The following is a 19,544-nucleotide window of genomic DNA, read 5'->3' as shown; positions in this document are numbered from 1 at the left end:
TATTAGATCTCTTGCTCCAAAGGCAGTTGCGGTAAATGAATTAATCTCTGATCATAAACTAGATGCTATTGGTTTATGTGAAACGTGGCTAAAGCCTAAAGAATTCACTGCCTTAAATGAGGCCTCTCCTCCTGGCTATACTAGTGATCATATCCCTCGTGCATCCCGAAAAGGAGGGGGTGTCGCTAATATTTATGACAGTAAATATAAACTTACTCTCAAACATATCACAGAGTTTCATTCTTTCGAAGTTTTACTCATGAAAGTTAACCAGGCCGATAAATCATTTTACATAGCTACTATTTATAGGCCCCCCGGGCCATACACATTGTTCCTCAATGAGTTTCCAGAATTCTTGTCTAACCTTGTAGTCATGGCAGATAGTATTCTAATTTTTGGCGATTTCAATATCCATATGGAAAACCCCCATGATCCTCTTCAAAAAGCCTTTCAAGCCATAATCGACTCAATGGGTTTCATCCAACATGTCTCAGGTCCAACACATTGCCACAATCATACCTTAGATTTAGTCCTGTCACGAGAAATAGATATTGTAGATCTAATAATTTACCCCCAAAATCCTGGATTATCGGATCACTGTCTTATTACATTTACCGTTAAAACAAGAAATTCACTTGCCCCCCAAACAATGAGTTTCAAAAGCCGTACTATAAATTCTCGGATTACAAATAAATTCCTTGATATTCTTACTAGTTCGCTCTTAAATGACAGAGTAAATAAATCTGTAAACGATCAAATCGAGGATCTAAACTCAATACTGCGAAATACATTAGACATAGTTGCACCACTAAAAACTAAAGAAATACGCAACAAGAAACTTGCTCCTTGGTACACCGACAATACTAGAGCACTTAAGCAAGCCTCCAGAAAATTGGAGCGAAAGTGGCGCTCCACCAAGTTGGAAGTATTTAGACTAGCCTGGATAGACAGTACAGTACAATACCGAAAATCACTCACGTCTGCTCGATCAGCTTATTTCTCCAACCTGATTGAGGCGAACAAAAACAATCCAAAATTTCTCTTTGATACAGTTGCAAAGTTAACAAAAAAGCAAAGCTTAGCATGTGAAGTGGGTCTTCACTTTAGTTGTAATGAATACATGAACTACTTTGATGAAAAGATCGTCACCATTAGAAAACAAATAACTGAATCCCTAAATAGTTATGGTCCTAAAAATCTCGGTTGTCCGGAAAATTTCCGGAGCCTCCCTGATCAGGTGTCAATGGGGACACTTGAGTTTTTTGATACCGTATCGCTCGACACATTTACAAAATTTGTAATGAGTTCTAAACCCACAAACTCTCAGCTAGACCCGATTCCTACAAAATTACTTAAGGAGTTATTTCCTGTGCTAGGTCAGCCAATGCTGAACATAATAAATTGCTCCCTTTCCTCCGGATGCGTACCAAACTCACTAAAAATTGCGGAAATTAAGCCTCTTCTAAAAAAATCTAATCTAGATCCCGACATATTAAACAATTATAGGCCAATATCGAACCTCCCGTTCCTCTCAAAAATCTTAGAAAAATGTGTTTCCCAACAACTGAATGCCTTCCTAAAGACAAAAAACATTTATGAAATATTCCAGTCTGGTTTTAGATCCCATCATAGTACTGAGACTGCACTCGTGAAGGTAACAAATGACCTTCTAATGGCCTCAGACAAAGGTTCCGCATCCGTCCTGTTGCTTCTTGATCTTAGTGCTGCTTTTGACACTATTGATCACTCCCTTCTCTTAGAGAGACTGGAAACCAATATTGGGCTACGTGGACATGTTCTAGCCTGGTTTAAATCTTATTTATCTGAAAGATATCAGTTCGTTAGTGTGGATGGCATATCCTCTGACAAGTCAAAGGTATGCTTTGGAGTTCCTCAAGGCTCGGTTCTGGGCCCATTACTTTTCTCACTATACATGCTCCCTCTGGGCGATGTAATCCGAAATCACAATATTAACTTTCACTGTTATGCTGATGACACACAGTTATATATTTCAATGAAGCATGGAGAAGCCCCTAAATTAGCTATTTTGGAAGCATGCGTTTCAGATATTAGGAAGTGGATGACAGAGAATTTCTTGCTCTTAAACTCAAATAAAACAGAAATGCTCCTTTTAGGACCCAAAAAACAAAGAGCGTTGTTAGCAGATCTCACTGTGAACCTCGACGGCTGCATGGTCGTATCCCAAAAAACTGTAAAAAACCTTGGCGTTACCCTTGACCCTGACCTCTCCTTTGAAGAACATATAAAATATGTCTCAAGAGTAGCTTATTTTCATCTTCGAAACATCGCAAAAATTAGAAACTTCCTATCAAAAACTGATGCAGAAAAATTAATCCATGCTTTCGTTACTTCTAGATTAGATTACTGCAATGCTCTTATCTCTGGTTATCCAGACAAATTAATAAATAAACTTCAATTAGTGCTGCACACAGCTGCTAGAATCCTAACTAGAACAAAAAAATTTGAACACATTACTCCTGTCCTGGCATCCTTACATTGGCTGCCTGTTAGGGTTAGGGCTGATTTTAAGGTTTTACTCTTAACCTATAAATCAATACATGGACTTGCTCCTACTTACCTTGCTGAAATGATCCAGCCATATATACCTACACGTAACCTTAGATCGCAAGACGCAGGCCTTTTAATTGTACCTAGAATTTCTAAACAAACAATTGGCGGCAGGGCCTTTTCTCATAGAGCTCCACTCCTGTGGAATGATCTGCCAATTAAGGTTAGAAATGCAAACTCAGTGCAAACTTTCAAGTGTCTACTAAAAACTCATCTCTACAGCACGGTTTATAATTAGGTGTAGCCTGGCCCGGGGGCGTGAAGGTGACCAGTAGGCTTGATACTGTCCACCCTTGCTGTCTTGCCAGGTGGGCTCTCGTCGCCACTGGGATGCCCTCCCTCCAATGCCCTTCGGGGGAAGAGTCACTGGCTTGTTGTTGATTCTCTATTGCGCACTTGTGCAGTTGGGCTGTACGCTACTAGCAATACTCGGCCCTCATTCAGGGGGGTTGCGGTTGGTGGGTGTCCCTTTGGTTGATGCCTGGCAATGTGGTTGGATTGATTTCCTGCCTGTTGGGCCCTGTCCGGGGCCTCCCCCGGACAGGGCCACAGTGTCACCGGACCCCCCCGTCTCAGTTCCAAGGTGTTACGCTGCTATATTATTGTGCTGGGGGACATGAGGGATGTACTACTAACTTTTCTCAGTTTCCTCCAATTTTAAATTTTAGAAGGAGATGAGGTCCTGGTCCACACCTGCGGATTACCTGGTTTGGGGGGACCGTTGCTGTTCCTGTCCTTGTCCACCTGGTCATACTTCTGACCTAGTCTAAAATCAAATATACTCTGGATTTAGCCAAGAGAAATTTATTTATTATTCCAATTGGACTCTTAATATCTCACCCGGCACAGCCAGAAGAGGACTGGTCACCCCTCTGAGCCTGGGTCCTCTCTAGGTTTCTTCCTAAAATTCGACCTTCTTAGGGAGTTTTTCCTAGCCACTGAAATTCAACACTACTGTTGTTTGCTCCTTGGGGTTTAAGGCCGGGTGTCTCTGTAAAGCACTTTGTGACAACTGCTGTTGTAAAAAGCGCTTTATAAATAAATTTTGATTGATTGATTGATTGAGTGTGGAGGTGTGTGTTCTTGGGGCTGGTTTAATGTCCATAGGAGTGGGGAGGTGTGTGTTCTAGGGGCTGGTTTAATGTCCATAGGAGTGGGGAGGTGTTTGTTCTAGGGGCTGGTTTAATGTCCATAGGAGTGGGGAGGTGTGTGTTCCCTTTGTGCTCCACTATTTTAACCACGTCTGTATATTATAGTAGATTAATAGACTGTAGGACGCTGCTTCTGTCTGGTTCCATGGATTTGTTTTTCTTGGAAGTAGTTGGTTTCATATTCATGGTTGAATATCTGTCTTTTCTCTTCTTCGCTTATAGCAGTTAAGTTAAACACTGTATATTTATGGATGGTCACAAGTTTTAAAACACCCCCATTTTTCCAGTTTTATTATATTTAAGGAGTGACTGACTAGCCTGCAATGTCCAGTGGTAAAAGGTTTAGGTCACCAAAATAATGTACATTTCAGAGAATATTATTTTGTACTCTGAAAAAAGCCTTACAACTGTTCTGCAGCAATGGAAGTAAAGTTTGATGATTAGATTCAACTTTGTCATTGAACAGTATGAGTACAGTACAACGAAATGTAGTTAGCATCTAACCAGACATTTAAATAGAAGAGGTCAGGAAATGTACAAGTATTATGTATGTTACAAGTGGAATGTATAGATGTGCAAAGAAGGCAAATACAGTGCAAAATGGCAATACTAAATGAGCAATGAAGGCAAGTAGGAGAGGGCAGGAAATGTACAGTTAAGTATATGCATGTGCAAGTGGGAATTAATAGTTGTGCAATGAGGCAAATGCAAGTACAAATGACAATTCGGACTGTGAATTCGAGCAGGTTGGATGTGTAAGGTTGTCTGTTGGATGTGTAAGGTAGTCTGTTGGATGTGTAAGGTAGTCTGTCGGGTGTGTAAGGTAGTCTGTTGGATGTGTAAGGTAGTCTGTTGGATGTGTAAGGTAGTCTGTTGGATGTGTAAGGTAGTCTGTTGGATGTGTAAGGTAGTCTGTTGGGTGTGTAAGGTAGTCTGTTGGATGTGTAAGGTAGTCTGTTGGATGTGTAAGGTAGTCTGTTGGATGTGTAAGGGTGTCTGTTGGATGTGTAAGGGTGTCTGTTGGATGTGTAAGGGTGTCTGTACTACTGAAATGCAGGGACAGCAGCAATCAGGTTCCCGAGGTAGATGTGCATGTAATATCCAAATAAAAGAAAAGCAAGTACAATGGTCATTCTAAATGTGCAGTGCAGGCAAACTGAAGGTGCAAGGTGGCATGTGCAACTGAAATGCAGGGATAACAGCAGTGAGGTTCCTGAGGTAGACAAGTAGTACAAGGGGTTAGTGCAACAAGGTCCCTGAGAGGCAGTACTAAGTGAGGGGCGGGGGGGTCTGGTTAGTGATGGGATGGGTCAGAGTTCAGCAGGGTTACAGTAGATGGGAAAAAGCTGTTCCTGAGCCTGCTAGAGACCTAAACTGCCTGCCTGATGAGATGAGGGCAAACAGTTGGTGGCATGGATGTGACAGGTCTGATGATGCCGCGCGCCATGTGCAGACACTGCTTGCGCTGGAGGTCCACAGTGGCTGGGAGGATCTGGGAAGACAAGTGGGCCTTCTTAAGCCTCCTCAAAAAGTAGTCTGTATAAAAGCGGACTTTACTACACCTTCTTAAGACTTATTTGGACAATATTGTACTGCAGGATGTAGTATATTACGATCATAATGGTGAGGAAAATGTAATCAAATGAAGACAGACCATTATCACCCTTAAAAGTGTAGGTCTCCTGTAAAGAAATGGCAAAGAAAGCCAATGAGTCAGTGAGCAAAGTTACCTACACCATCAAAGGACACAAGGAAACTGGAGGAAACTCTGGCAGGAAGAGGTCTGGCCAACCCAAGGCCACTACCGAATCGAAGATAAGTTTCTGAGAATCAACAGCTTGCATGATTGGCAGATCACAGGACGACAGCTTCAAGCACAGCTTAACACTAGTCAAAGTAAGAACGTATCAGTTTAAACTGTGAACAGAAGACTTTGAGTGGCAGGTCTGACAGGTCAAGTGACAGTAAGAAATCCATTGCTAAATAACAAAAAGACGCTTGTCTGGGCCCTGAAGCACTGGACTACTGAAAACTGGAAAAGGGTCTTATGGACCAATTGATTAAAATGTGAAATCTTACGTTTATCACGCAGGGCTTTTGTACGCCGTCAAGTAGACGAAAGGACGGTCCCTTGGTGTGTGACACCAACTGTCCAACATGGAGGAGGAAGCATGATGGTCTGGGGCTCTTTTGCTGGATCCAGACTCTGCGACTTGTACAGAGTGGCATCCTGAACCAAAATGGCTACCAGAGAATTTTGCAGCGCCTTGCAATACACTCTGGTGTACGCCTAGTTGGTCAGGGCTTCAACCTACAACAACATAATAACCCAAAACATACTTAAAATCTATTGAGCAAGTTTGGGTTTAACTGGGCAGACTACTTTGAGTCAAACGTTTAGATTATATTTGAAAGAAAAACGATTCCATGATTTCCTTTTTGCCTCTGTTTATTTTTTTCTATGCTTTAGTTTGAGTAAATTAAGACGAACTGTGAATTTCAATAAAAAACTTGCAATTGGTTGAGCTATCTGAAACTATGGGATTGATGGGCCCACAACCTTTCATTGTTCCATCCGGTAAACCTGCAATACCACAAAACCTGCCTGAGCTGTCTAAAACGATATCCTCCTTTCCAGTGGGCCTATCTCTTTTCCAGTGTCTCGGCTGTCAATAGGAAGAGTAATATACACTGCCGATATTGTAAAAGTTCATAAGGACCTAACCTGTGCTTCTTGGTCATAGTTTTAAGTTAAGTTTGGGCATATAACATTGTAGATATACTTAGGTTTAAATTCGCATTTTAATCAGAGACATCGTAGAAACTGGCGTGGTTCATGACTGGCTATAGAAGCCAGTGAGTAGTCTCAGTAAGGTACTGTTGATGGGGTGTTCGGGATGAGGGCTGTCAGAGTGTCTGAAGTAGCCAAGTCATTGGGACTGAGGGATAAAGAGTCATTGTCTGTTGCCGGTGGCTCCCTACGCGTTCTGTCCTGCAGCTGGGAGTTGTGTGTCTGTGTGTTTATACAGTATGTGTGGGTGCGTGTGTTTGACGGCGGCAGAAGGATAGTTGTACAATTGTAGCTTATAAACAGCAATGGACTGTAGATTTCCACAAGTGTGCTCGCCTAGCCTTACCCTGGTTTTACTACGTTTTTGTACACGCCAGCTCCCACATGTGCACATGGACCTGGATAACACAAACGCGTACGTTTGTTTTTCTATCCTTGTGGGGGGCGAGAAAATCCATTCCCTAAACCCAATCCTAATCTTTACCTCAATTACCTAATTTATGTAGGCTATAGCTGTCAAATCTAACCGTATGTCATTCAAATTGTCTTAACCTAAAACTATCCGCAATTCTAACACTAAGCCCAATAGTTGGTTTTACCTTTTAACCTAAAATTATGTTTCTTAGCGGGGATCGTCTTAAAAAAATTGTGGAAAGAAAGGTGCGACGTGTCAGATTTTACTATATTTTTGGGTCCGTGTACAGATAGACTCGCATCACAGCCACAGACACCGCTTAAAGTGAAACACATGGCCGTAACGTAGCCTGCGGTCAATTACAAGTTAATTTCATTCCGATTTTATCATGGGTTTTATCAACCAAGAGAGACTTTTTTTTTCAATCGGGGCGGTCCATTCATAATGCGTGTTCTCAGGTCGGGAGGGTGAGGCAATCACTAAGGAAGGGAATCTGTTAAAGAGAAACCGGTCGGGTGCATGTATCGGCTGTGTCCCCAGGCGGTTATTACCTACACATCAATCAGAATAGCATGCATTAAAATGCTTTGAAATGGTATGATTTGTACACATTTTTCTGATTTCAATCCTGAGTATATATACTACCATACCTTAAATGGCCTGGCAGGGGATGCCCAAAATGTGGCGCGAATAATTTACTCAAATCGTGAATTTGGAGAAGCCAAGAGACGCCTTCTCCACATTCGTCACCCCTGGAACCTGGTCGTTTTAATTATCAGTGTTATATTTGAGCATATTCTGTGCGCTGTCCAAGTGATGAGAGAGAGGGAACACGATGTCTTTTCGAAAGAACTCAACGAAGCAGCCTACTTGCGGCTGCGTCTTTAACTGTTCCCAAACTCCTCCTCCATTGAAATGCCTCCCGCCTGCAAAACCCTTTTAGTTCAGCCTGCCTGTCACAGCGGTTACTGGAAATGACACACGGGAGGCGGTCGAACGGCAAACATGCTAAAATAACGTGTTATAGCTGTAATTCATGCGGAATTAACATAATGATAAGATTTATAGCAAGGCGTGAAGATAAAGGCCCACTGAAAGGCCGCGGTTTTACGTGGACATCGACCACATCTGAATGAATCCAGCATAATTTCTACGGACTGAGGGGGGAAAAACGATCTATTAAATGTGTTCTAGACTGGTGCTGTGTTTATTTCTCCTGCCAGCCCATGCGAGCTGTGGCGCTGCTTTATCAGTGATACGCAATTCTATGCCTGTCTACAGGAGTAGAAGTTAGCGCCGTGATTTTATTTTACCCTTATGTTACTGCAAAGAGCCATTTCCATATTTCCCTAATGAAAATTAATCTTTGGAACGGTTCCCGGGACGTGACAGAGATGATGTCGAGTAAAAGTGTGGAATGGCTTCAAGAAGAACTGGAGTCCGGGATCGGTGTGAGCTCGCTACTGCTGCTGGACTGCCGATCACACGAGCTCTACGAATCATCACACATCGAGTCGGCTATCAACCTAGCCATCCCAGGTTTGATGCTGCGGAGATTGAAGAAGGGAAATCTACCGATCCGGTCCATCATACCCAACAACGAGGATAAGGAGAAATTTGTTAAGAGATGCAAGACAGACATGGTGCTTCTTTACGACGAGGCCACTACGGACTGGCAGGAGAACGGGGTTGCAAGCTCTGTTCTCGGCTTGCTTCTGCAGAAGCTCCGGGATGACGGTTGTAAGGCTTTCTACCTGGAAGGTGAAATTTATCTTCTTTGTTCTTTAACTTTTTTCGATTTCGTATGGGACCTACTTTTTAGATGTGCCTACGTTTAGAGAGACAAGTAGATGACTTGTCTAATACAGCTATAGTTAAGGATTTCAGGATTACATTAAACTACTGCCCAAAATGCGAGGATTACGGGATGGCTTTACATTAGCCCAAAGCCCACATTTTCATATATTGTTTTTTTTAAATGAAAGTTTAGGTCACTTGTTTATGACAGATATAATTAGAAATGGATTACAGCCCTAAGTTACATTGTAACTTTATCAAGATAGGGAGTGGTTTGGATCCATTCGATTGCCTCGCACTATGAGTTGTAATGTTAATATCGACTATGGATATGGAATGTGACTAATCCATTCTATTCTGGATCCTCTTATACAAAAACTATCGGTGTATAAATAAAAATAAATCCTATCTCCGAAAGGAACGATGTGTCTATATTTGTTAATATCGTTAAGTTAAAGGAGAAAAAAAAAACTATTTTTGGCCTCTGCGCTAAAAGCACTTGTGAAATGGTAACTTCGTTTTAATGTAAAATAAGTCGCATATTACCAACTCCATGACAGTGGTTACTGCAGTTTAAACTACACTTTCGATTTTGTATTTATTATAGTAACCGTGTTATACGTGTAATATAGGGTTTCAACTTTCAAAGAATGTAGAACGAAACAAAGATGTTTTCAATTAATGTGAAATGGCTCCGCCATGTTGTCCGGGTCTCCTTCAGGAAAATACTTGCATTTCATGAATGAACAGAACATCGACTACTTCTGGACTGCGTAAGATATGAAACCTGTTTATAAAATAACTGAATAATTACCATCTTAAGTTTACCCATGTACATGCTCATTCGTTTGTGTAGGGCAATGGTAATAGCTAAAGGAATTTCTCCTAATGTGTTTGAGACTCATTCATTCAGAAACTACTTCTACACGACGTGTTGCTATAATAAAATATATTCTTAGAAGTGACGATCAGGACTGTGGCCATAGGCTCATGATTGTCTGCATGTAATGTGTCATTTCATGAATGAAGACGCGTAATCTACGTTGAGCAATGCTGCAAACAAGACCGATGCTAGAGCCCATTCATATAAAACCTATTTATAATTAATTCATAACACAGAATCATTACCATTATGTCAATGTTTCAAGTCTTATTCTGGGTCTGGAGAAATAATAGTGCCTGAGGAAAATATTGTCTCGTCATTCATTTGTCTACCATATCTTAACAGAGTGCTGATCTGAGCCTAGTCTTTAGAGATGACACATTTTGTTAAAGAAATATGATGTTTATATTTGTATAAAAAACAACAACCTAAGTAATTATTATTTAATTAAATAGATCTCCATGACTTACAACCCATATTATTGTAGAATCAGTCTCAACCATTCATCTTCAGCTTATACTATTATCTCATATAATGAAAATGGTTATAGCCTGGGGAAATATTCCATAGCCTTGCTACGTTTCAGACTCACTGTAAATCTTTTATTCACACAAAAAGTCCACACATAAAATGTTATGGCCCTTGCCTGTCGCTTTACCCCCTCGTATCAGATCAGTATAGACTACTCTGCGTTTTCCTTGTGGCTGTATTTGGGTTCTGTCCAAAATGGCCCCCTAATTTCTATGTATTCTGCTCAAAAGAAGTCCATCATATTGCGAATAGGGTGCGATTTGGGACCTACGCAGGGTTGTCTGAAAACCGCTGGCAGAAGCTGTAATATCCAGCAGCAAGTGCTGTGATGATCATTTGACAGCCAGGTTTTGGATCTGGCCTTGCAGCTTTAGTATCGGCACAGATTCATTACCCAGCCGTTGACAGACTGGCCTGGGGAAACATCTATGTGGGAGATGTCTTCATTATATTACGAGGGTGTAATATGTTAACACATCAGAAAATGTAAATTTTACCATCAGGTTAGAAGTAAGAGAAGAGTTGGTTTTATTCTGCCTGTATTGTACTTTACCCCATTCAATTGGGTTTATAGAGGAGGACAGCATGTCCCACAACCTTACTGAATTGGGATTTCACCCATTTGAGTTTGCTGATTCCTCGCCCGTAAGCAGTTCTCTCTTTTTGGCCTCCAGGCGGTTTCAACAAGTTCCAGACGGAGTACCCTGAGCACTGCGAGACCAACCTGGACTGTTCCTGCCCTAGCAGCTCCCCGCCAGCGTCTGTCCTCGGTCTGGGTGGGCTAAGGATCAGCTCGGACTGTTCTGATGGGGAGTTGTCGGACCGGGAACCGGGCAGCGCCACAGAGTCCGAAGGCAGTCCCCTCCCCAACAACCAGCCTGCCTTCCCGGTCCAGATACTACCCTACCTCTACCTGGGCTGCGCCAAAGACTCCACCAACCTAGATGTCCTAGGGAAGTATAACATCAAGTACATACTGAACGTCACTCCCAACCTGCCCAACGTGTTCGAACACGACGGAGAGTTTAAGTACAAACAGATCCCCATCTCTGATCACTGGAGCCAAAACCTCTCACAGTTTTTCCCAGAGGCCATCTCTTTCATCGGTGAGTATACGTGGCTTGATTTGAATGATGTTTAATCACATTTGCGGATTAGTTGGAGTCTAGTTTAGGTTTGTTCGTTTTTCGTAATGTCTCATGTCATTGTTGAGTGTTCAGAAAAATGTGTGCCCTTGTTCCTTTTTTGTTATGTTCAACTCCTATTTTATCATACTTCAGGTCAATAACTATAAACAAAACCCTTAATTTAACATTCAGGTTTTTCAAGTATAAATATAACCCTAAAACAACATTCAGGTTATATAACATCATTATACACAGAGTAGTGTATAATGAGCCTGGGTCCTCTCTAGGTTTCTTCCTAAATTTCGGCCTTCTTAGGGAGTTTTTCCTAGCCAATGAAATTCAACACTACTGTTGTTTGCCCCTTGGGGTTTAAGGCCAGGTGTTTTGTAAAAGCACTGCTGAAGTAAGACAGGATTTATAAATACATTTGATTGATTGATTGATAGTTTGAATCGTGAATGCTGATTGGCTGGAAGTCGTGGGATATGAGACAGTATACCATGGGAATTACATTTAGATCACATGCTGCTCTTCTAATTGCATTAGTAACTGGTTTATAATAGCAGTAAGGCGTCTTGTGGGTTTATGGTATATTGCCAAAATACCACGGCTCAGTATTGTGTCCAGACAGTCTGTGATGCGTTGTGCCCAAGATCAACTCTTAGCTGAAGTATATTAGCTATATACCACACACATAAATACACTAAATCGGATGGATGGATTAATAATTTGTTGATTTTGCCTCGTATCTATGGATGGGTCATGGCTGCATATATTGCTTTAAGAATTTCGATTTATTTTCACATTAACAGTCACTATTACTCCAAAGACCCTGAACGGCAGTGAAACCTGGCCTAACCCCCCAGTACTGAAATCTTAGCGATGTCGGGTGTTTGCCACTACACGCCATGAAAGCCGCGTGAGTCGCGTGACTTAATCTCAGACACTCGCGTGAGTCATGACTTAATCTCGGACACACGCGGGAGTCATGACTTAATCTCGGACACACGCGTGAGTTGTGACTTAATCTCAGACACTCGAGTGAGTCATGACTTAATCTCGGACACTCGAGTGAGTCATGACTTAATCTCGGACACTCGCGTGAGTCATGACTTAATCTCGGACACTCGCGTGAGTCATGACTTAATCTCGGACACTCGCGTGAGTCATGACTTAATCTCGGACACTCGCGTGAGTCATGACTTAATCTCAGACACTCGCGTGAGTCATGACTTAATCTCAGACACTCGCGTGAGTTGTGACTTAATCTCAGACACTCGCGTGAGTCATGACTTAATCTCGGACACACGCGGGAGTCATGACTTAATCTCGGACACACGCGTGAGTTGTGACTTAATCTCGGACACTCGCGTGAGTCATGACTTAATCTCGGACACTCGCATGAGTCATGTCTTAATCTCAGACACTCGCGTGAGTTGTGACTTAATCTCAGACACTCGAGTGAGTCATGACTTAATCTCGGACACTCGCGTGAGTCATGACTTAATCTCGGACACTCGCGTGAGTCATGACTTAATCTCGGACACTCGCGTGAGTCATGACTTAATCTCAGACACTCGCGTTATTTTGTTGAATCATACAGTGATTTAATTAACTTGTCAAAAGGCAGCCTGCAGGTTTCTAGTACACTGGCTACAGTAGAGAAGGAAATAAATATTTAAATGAACTAGGCCACGTCATCTTTAGGAACACTTTTAAAACCTGTCAAATGGAATATAGACGGCTGAATGATGAGTGTTATACCTTCTACTGCTTCCTGAGATTCCGGTTGTTTGGTTGATGCCAGCTCCTTCAACTGCATTAGCACACACGCCACCTGCTAATGTTTCTCACACCTCTATTACATTACCTTATTACATTATGAGCCTGTTCTTAAGAGAGACGCTGAAAATCTTAATACCAGAAAATATATTGGATCTGATCTAATATATTACCTGACAGACATTACCCACATTAATGTTATTTATTGGAATGACATTCAAATCCAATGGAAATGTAAAGTTGCTCTCATAATAAAAGTTCATACTCCCTAAAATGGTGGTATCTTCCCTTTGTGGAGAGTTAAAACACCAAAACAGAGTGTTATATAAATATACCTTCCGCCCCTGTAAAATACACAGTATCTAACCTACAGGTTGCTAGATCAAATCCCCAAGCCTGCAAGGCCTACAATGATGTGTAGATCTGTTCCAGAACCAGGAAGTGAATTGTTTCAGAACCAGGAAGTGAACCCTAATTGGCTCCAGGATGCTACTGTAAATAAATGTGTTAAAAAGTTTTCAATATAACACGGCAGGTTTATTAATATCCTCCTTCCTTCTTCATGGTCACTCCTGGGTGACCTCCCAAATAACACCCTATTTTAATAGACTATCGTAGTGCACTACAGTATATAGGGAAAAGGGCGCCATTTTGAAAGCAAACGGGTCAGTATAAACACCCTTTTCAAAGGGCTTCTCTTCATCCGTTCTTTCTGTTGAACACAGACTCCCACGCCGGCCCATTAAGTTGCCCAATATAGAATAGTTTTCACCTTGGATTCACAGAAGCATTAGAAACCAAAAAAAGATGTTCTCGGCTGTTGAGAATCACACTACACAGTGTAGGAAGTAGAAACACTTGTTAGTCACGACTGTTGAGTCACGACCAAAGACAGGGAACTATAACAGGAGAGCTCTTTGCTTAGAGTTGTGTTGGGTGAATTCATATTAGGTTTCAGTGTTTCATATCAAAGTGTTTCACATCAAATGTTTTGTTGATTTCAGTATTAAAACTCAGACTAGTTTAAAGATCTGTGGATCTGGAATATCCGTAGAGATGTTGGTTTTGAAACTCTGTAGAGTGTGAAAGGCTTCAGTCAGTCGATGTGTTTAAGGGTCTTGGTCGATCTCTGGAATGTTGTTGTAGCATGGCTTGCTTTTCCACTTTTATGAAAATATTTAGGGAAAATGTAGGCCTGCTGCAGGGCCTGTCTCACATCTGTAGGCCTCCTGCAGGGCCTGTCTCACATCTGTAGGCCTCCTCCAGGGCCTGTCTCACATCTGTAGGCCTATTTAAACACATCAACCATTATTTCCTTAAAGTCACAATCCCCATTTTGTTTCACAGCACTTATGTTTTTTTTATCTCTGTTTTTCTTCATCATTCATTATCACATTAAAACCAATATTAATTACATGTAGATTACAAGATTATTTTCAACTGTCCCAGTCCATTCAACTGTCCCAGTCCATTCAACTGTCCCAGTCCATTCAACTGTCCCCGTCCATTCAACTGTCTGTATGACACAGCTCCTCTGAAACATCTCAAACCTCTCTCTACTTCTTCACAGACGAAGCCCGTTCCAAAAAGTGTGGAATCCTGGTGCACTGCCTTGCGGGGATCAGTCGCTCGGTGACCGTTACCGTGGCCTACCTGATGCAGAAGCTAAACCTGTCTCTCAACGACGCATACGACTTTGTCAAACGTAAGAAGTCCAACATCTCTCCCAACTTCAACTTCATGGGTCAGCTTCTGGACTTCGAGAGGACGTTGGGACTCAACAGCCCATGTGACAACCGATCCACCAATGACCAGCTGTTCTTTACCACACCAACCAATCGCAATGTGTTCCAGCTTGACACTCTGGAATCTACATGAAGGTGTGAGGGGGCAGGACTTAGGGCTACTAGGAGTTGAGCAGCCATTTTGGGTGTGAATGTTTATCCTTTCTCTTCAGAGGCTGGCTGGATTTGACAGCGGATTGCCTGGGATGTGGAAGGACAGAGCAAGAACAGAGGTGTCAGGTTGTAGGCTGGGAGACCCAAGGCTAGGGCAGAGGCCACATGGAAATCTGCTTGGTTTATGGAGATGTTGGTCTCTTGGAGGCCAGCGAGGGCCTCATGTCCTCAGTGATTTAGGTAGTGGCTAGTCTTTTTGGAACGGCCTGTCCTTTGGTTTACTGTCACAGAAAAGGAGAAGTCATATGCCGAGACAGTGCCTCGGCGCAGAAACAGAACAGTAGAGCGCACTTCACGCAAAGACAGGAAACACAGACGGACGCATGGATCTTCTGCTAGGACTGATTCATTGTTGTCCTCCTGGAAGACCTCCTTGTCAACTTCCTGATGATGATGAAGGTGTCAAAGTGTCATAGTGTCTGGGACATGCCCTAATGGAGGTGTTCTGACTGCTTCCTGTCAGAGTTTATTAACACAAAACAGCAGTATGTTCAACTGATGCTTATAACAATGTAAGTATGTACGGATGTCTATGGGCATTTGCATATTTAATTACATTTACGCACACGTGTGTACATACTGTAAGTCTATTACCACTACTAGTGTACTATCATCTGTCCAGAAACGGAGAAAATAACAAAGGAAGGAGCTTGTATAACTAAAGAGAAAAACAGACCAAGAGAAGAGCAATGTTGTCATGATGGTCGGGTTGTTTTGGTCCTTTTTTTTCTTTGTATTTTTTTCTACTGTATGTTTGTAACGATGACCTAATGCAGTTTACACAGTGGTGAAGCCTATCACTTCTTGGCACTTAAACTGGTACTCCAGAGAAAGAGACATTCAGAGACAGACAGGGTGGGAGGGAGAGGCAGAGAGGGAGGGAGGGAGGGAGGGAGGGAAAGTGGTATTGACGGTCAGTCCTAGACAAAGACCAGCCAGGGTGGTCTTGCCATTTCCTGGTCTGGGTCAGGATCCGACCGCTTAGTGAAGCACTTAAAGCTGATCGTTCCTTAACTGCATATGAAAGATGATTTGTCTTCCAAATGAAATTCTCTTCCCTTTATCATGCACTATTTTTTACTAGGGCCCATAGGGCTTTGTTCAAAAGTAGTGGACTAGATTGGGAATAGGTTTTCATTTTGGATTCAGATCTGGATCTTTTTGTCTCAGCAAAGATCCCAACCTCCTTCAAGAGAGATTTAATCCTGTGTCAAATCACCTCACAAACCATGCCTGCATTATGACAATATACATATTATACTACACTAAATGATTATATTATATTATGAATTTAATAGGAGGTAAATATATATATTCCAGAGCAGGCTGCTGAATGCTCCCCATCTGCGGGATGTGGGTGACTTCCCAGGGTACTGATGCTTTGGGACAAGGGTCATAATGTTACGGAATCAGGAGTGAACAGGAAGCAAATTCAAAATCATCCCATAAGGATTTCTGGAAAATGTATGAATTTTGAGAAAGGCTTTTTGCAATTCTAGTCGTGAGGTTGTTTGACTGTTTATTTACGCAACTGGACGATGAAATCAGTTTTTTTAACTACTAATACTACTGTCTGTAGGTCAGGTATGTCTCAGTTAGGTTTCAACAACTGATATACAACACATTGGTCAATATATTCAGTACTCTTGTACTTTTAAACAGTGCTTTTAAGATGTACAAATTGTCTAACCCCAAAATCTTTAACCAACATCTGTTATTGATGTTTGTGCAATACCACAGAGAGCTTGCATGCACAAAAAATATTTAAGATGATTCTTTTTGTGCAGAACAACTCTGTGGTATTGCTGTATGGAGGCCAGATGTGTTGTAGACTCATGGCCAAAGAGAGGAGTCGCCGAAGCAGCAGCCATGGCTAAATACACACAGTAGTAAACAGTACGTAGCTGGAAGGGTTTCTGAAGCCTGATTAATATCGACGCAACAACGCAACGCCAGAACACCAGTCCCCTACTTTAAATACTTAGTATAGTTACTTAGTATGGTAGTGTTGAGTTACAAACTCGGGAGCTACACCCAACAGTGTATTTCTCCTATGCAAGGACACGGGCGGCCATTTTGCGTGGCTTGGGGGCGTTTTAACGTTGCCTACTTGCGTGTGGTGTCCGTGGGGCTCAAGACAGAGACATGAGACCAGGCCAAAGGGAGACACTGGTGTTAAAGAGCAGTATTGCTATTCGCCTGACTTAGCATATAACCCAACCTTTCTTATATAACTCTTTATATAACGCTGACTGTTCAACAATACTCTTTTTATCTCTTTGCAAATATCATTGTATAAAAATGTTGTTCTCTAACAATAATGTAAATGAAAACAAACATGGTGATGACGGACAACTGATTTTCCTTGTCCGAAAAAAAGGCCCCTTATTTCCTGTAAAAGGCTCGACTTTCTCGCTTTACTGTGGTGAAAAGTAGTGCTCAATATAGGTTAAAAGGTGTCATATGAAACGTAGCCATTTTCTTTAACGGGTCTTCAGGTGAGGTTGTTTTTGTTACACAATATTAATATATATATCAACAGACACCTTTTGCAGTATTTTATACATCCATTCAGATTCTCTTGTTTATATTACTCTGTTTTTCTACTATAATAATAAACATCATCGTGATAATAATAATATTTATGATGATATAGGCCTACATCTGTACTGAACATGGCTGTTGGCAGAATGCTCTGCTTGGTGTAGGGTGAAGTTGCCCCTGAACGCTGATCTTGTGTCAGTTTAGCGTTTCCCACGCTAATCAAGACTAGGCCAAGTTTGGGATTAGTGTAGGGGAAACTGAACCTAGATCTGTACCTATGGGAAACTTTGCTACTTTCTGTTCTGGTACGGAAGCTGTCTTTTTCAGCGCGGTGTCACCAGTTCAGGGTCGGTTAGCCTCCAGTTCACTTCCGGGTTGTGTTAGTGTTGTCTTGCCGACGTGAGGTCATGTGAGTAAGCTGACACCTGTTAAAACCTCTCCAGTGCTGTCTGTCATTGGTCTACCAACATCATTCCACAATGAGTTGGCAAGATGGCACAAAACAGACTAGCAGCCAGGCTAAGAGATACTTTGCTTGCATTGCATCATAGCCTGGGCATCAGTGTGTTTGTGCTTGCATTCCCCTCTCCTTGCATTCCGTGTCATATATTTGACATGACATGGAGTGGCAAGAATGGAATAATAGCACAACCAGGTCTGGTTCCAGGCAACATTATACCTAAGAAGTTGGTGACAACCTGCCGCTTTGTCTTGCTAAGTTTATCTGTGCTCTGTCTCAGCGCACAGATCCATTACAGTGAAATGTATTTTTTCTTTTTCAAGAATTTGTTTTGTTTTCATAATGCACTCTATGCTATGTATCTATTCCTGTGGCCTTTTTCTCAATAGAATATATCAAAGCTGATATGCAAAGTTGTTTTTCCTAAATATATTATAGCATTATTGCAGAAGACGACAGTTAGTATTTTACATGCCTGTTAGGATTTCATCCTTGAAATCGGAACACAGTCACAAAAGTCCCACTTCGTCCCAAATGGTACATTATTTACTTTATACTTTTGACATTGACATCATAGAGCTCCAGTCAAAAGTATTACATAATGATTAGGGTGCCATTTTGAACATTATCTTGAGCTACATCTTAGGGTTGAAATGTATTTCAGTACAAAGCTTCTTCTTTTTTAAAAGATATCCTTGATTTCAAGCTGCTTCGTGTGTTTGTGTCTTTATAACTATGAAAGATACATCATCAGTGTTGTTCTGTTTTTGTATATTTGCCAGAACACAGGAAACATGTTTTCTGGGTCATTTTATTGTATCTACATCCTGGTACCAAGCATACGTCCTCATTAGCACCCTATTCCAAATGTACCTCCCTACTTTGGTCAAAAATAGGGCACTGGAGGGAAAAGTGGTGCAATATGTAGGGATTAGGGTGGTATTAGGCACCGAGACGGAACAGTGTTGGAGAGGGAGGGAGTGATGGAAAGAAAAGAGGAAAAAAAAGAATAGAAAGTGAATGATGTAAGAAAAGTTAATCTTACCTCACAGAGGGAATTTTCAGGGATTTTTTTGGACAATGATGCATCTTCTGCTTTGTGTAACAGCTTTACGCCAGTTCAGCAGCTGTTTTTTTATGTGTGCATTTGATTAAAATCCACCCTACACTGGGTTTGTCAACAGGGCAGTTGGACATTCTGATGATGGATGTGTGACAATGGATGTGTGATGATGGATGTTTGATGGCTCAGCGTATTGTGTAGAAACCAACACCAGACATGTTTATACTGCAAATAAATATGGAATTATTTTTTCTTTAACGTGTAATTGACTCTTGTATGTGCGTGCGTGCGTGCGTGCGGCCATCTGTGTGTGTCGGTGTATTGCAACGCTTGTCACATTAGCACTGTGGTTCCCATTTCACATGGTTAAATGGTTACATCCGATTGGTCAAACTGACACTTCCCTCAACCTAGTTTCCGCTGTGTTTTGTTTCACAACCACAAGTGAAAGAA

At 41.7% G+C, this 19,544-nt stretch overlaps 1 protein-coding gene across 1 annotated transcript; it reads left to right on the top strand.

Annotated features, from left to right (window-relative positions):
• Positions 1-7,870: 7,870 nt before the first annotated feature.
• Positions 7,871-15,886, top strand: LOC105013553 (dual specificity protein phosphatase 7). The gene is made up of 3 exons (XM_010875133.5): positions 7,871-8,707; positions 10,832-11,263; positions 14,637-15,886. Exons 1-3 carry the CDS (start codon positions 8,299-8,301, stop codon positions 14,942-14,944), a joined length of 1,149 nt encoding a protein of 382 aa, XP_010873435.1. The 5' UTR covers positions 7,871-8,298; the 3' UTR covers positions 14,945-15,886.
• Positions 15,887-19,544: the final 3,658 nt, after the last annotated feature.

This window comes from Esox lucius, chromosome 2, assembly GCF_011004845.1.
Source record: "Esox lucius isolate fEsoLuc1 chromosome 2, fEsoLuc1.pri, whole genome shotgun sequence".
Taxonomy (NCBI): domain Eukaryota; kingdom Metazoa; phylum Chordata; class Actinopteri; order Esociformes; family Esocidae; genus Esox; species Esox lucius.
This window is presented reverse-complemented; position numbering and strand designations above follow the sequence as displayed.

What these genes read in the sequence shown, in the direction of transcription:
- LOC105013553 (XM_010875133.5), top strand. Translation starts at nt 8,299, where the DNA reads ATGAAAATTAATCTTTGGAACGGTTCCCGGGACGTGACAGAGATGATG. An exon ending in TAAGGCTTTCTACCTGGAAG is followed by an intron (nt 8,708 to 10,831) that starts GTGAAATTTATC and finishes TTTGGCCTCCAG; the next exon opens with GCGGTTTCAACAAGTTCCAG. An exon ending in AGAGGCCATCTCTTTCATCG is followed by an intron (nt 11,264 to 14,636) that starts GTGAGTATACGT and finishes ACTTCTTCACAG; the next exon opens with ACGAAGCCCGTTCCAAAAAG.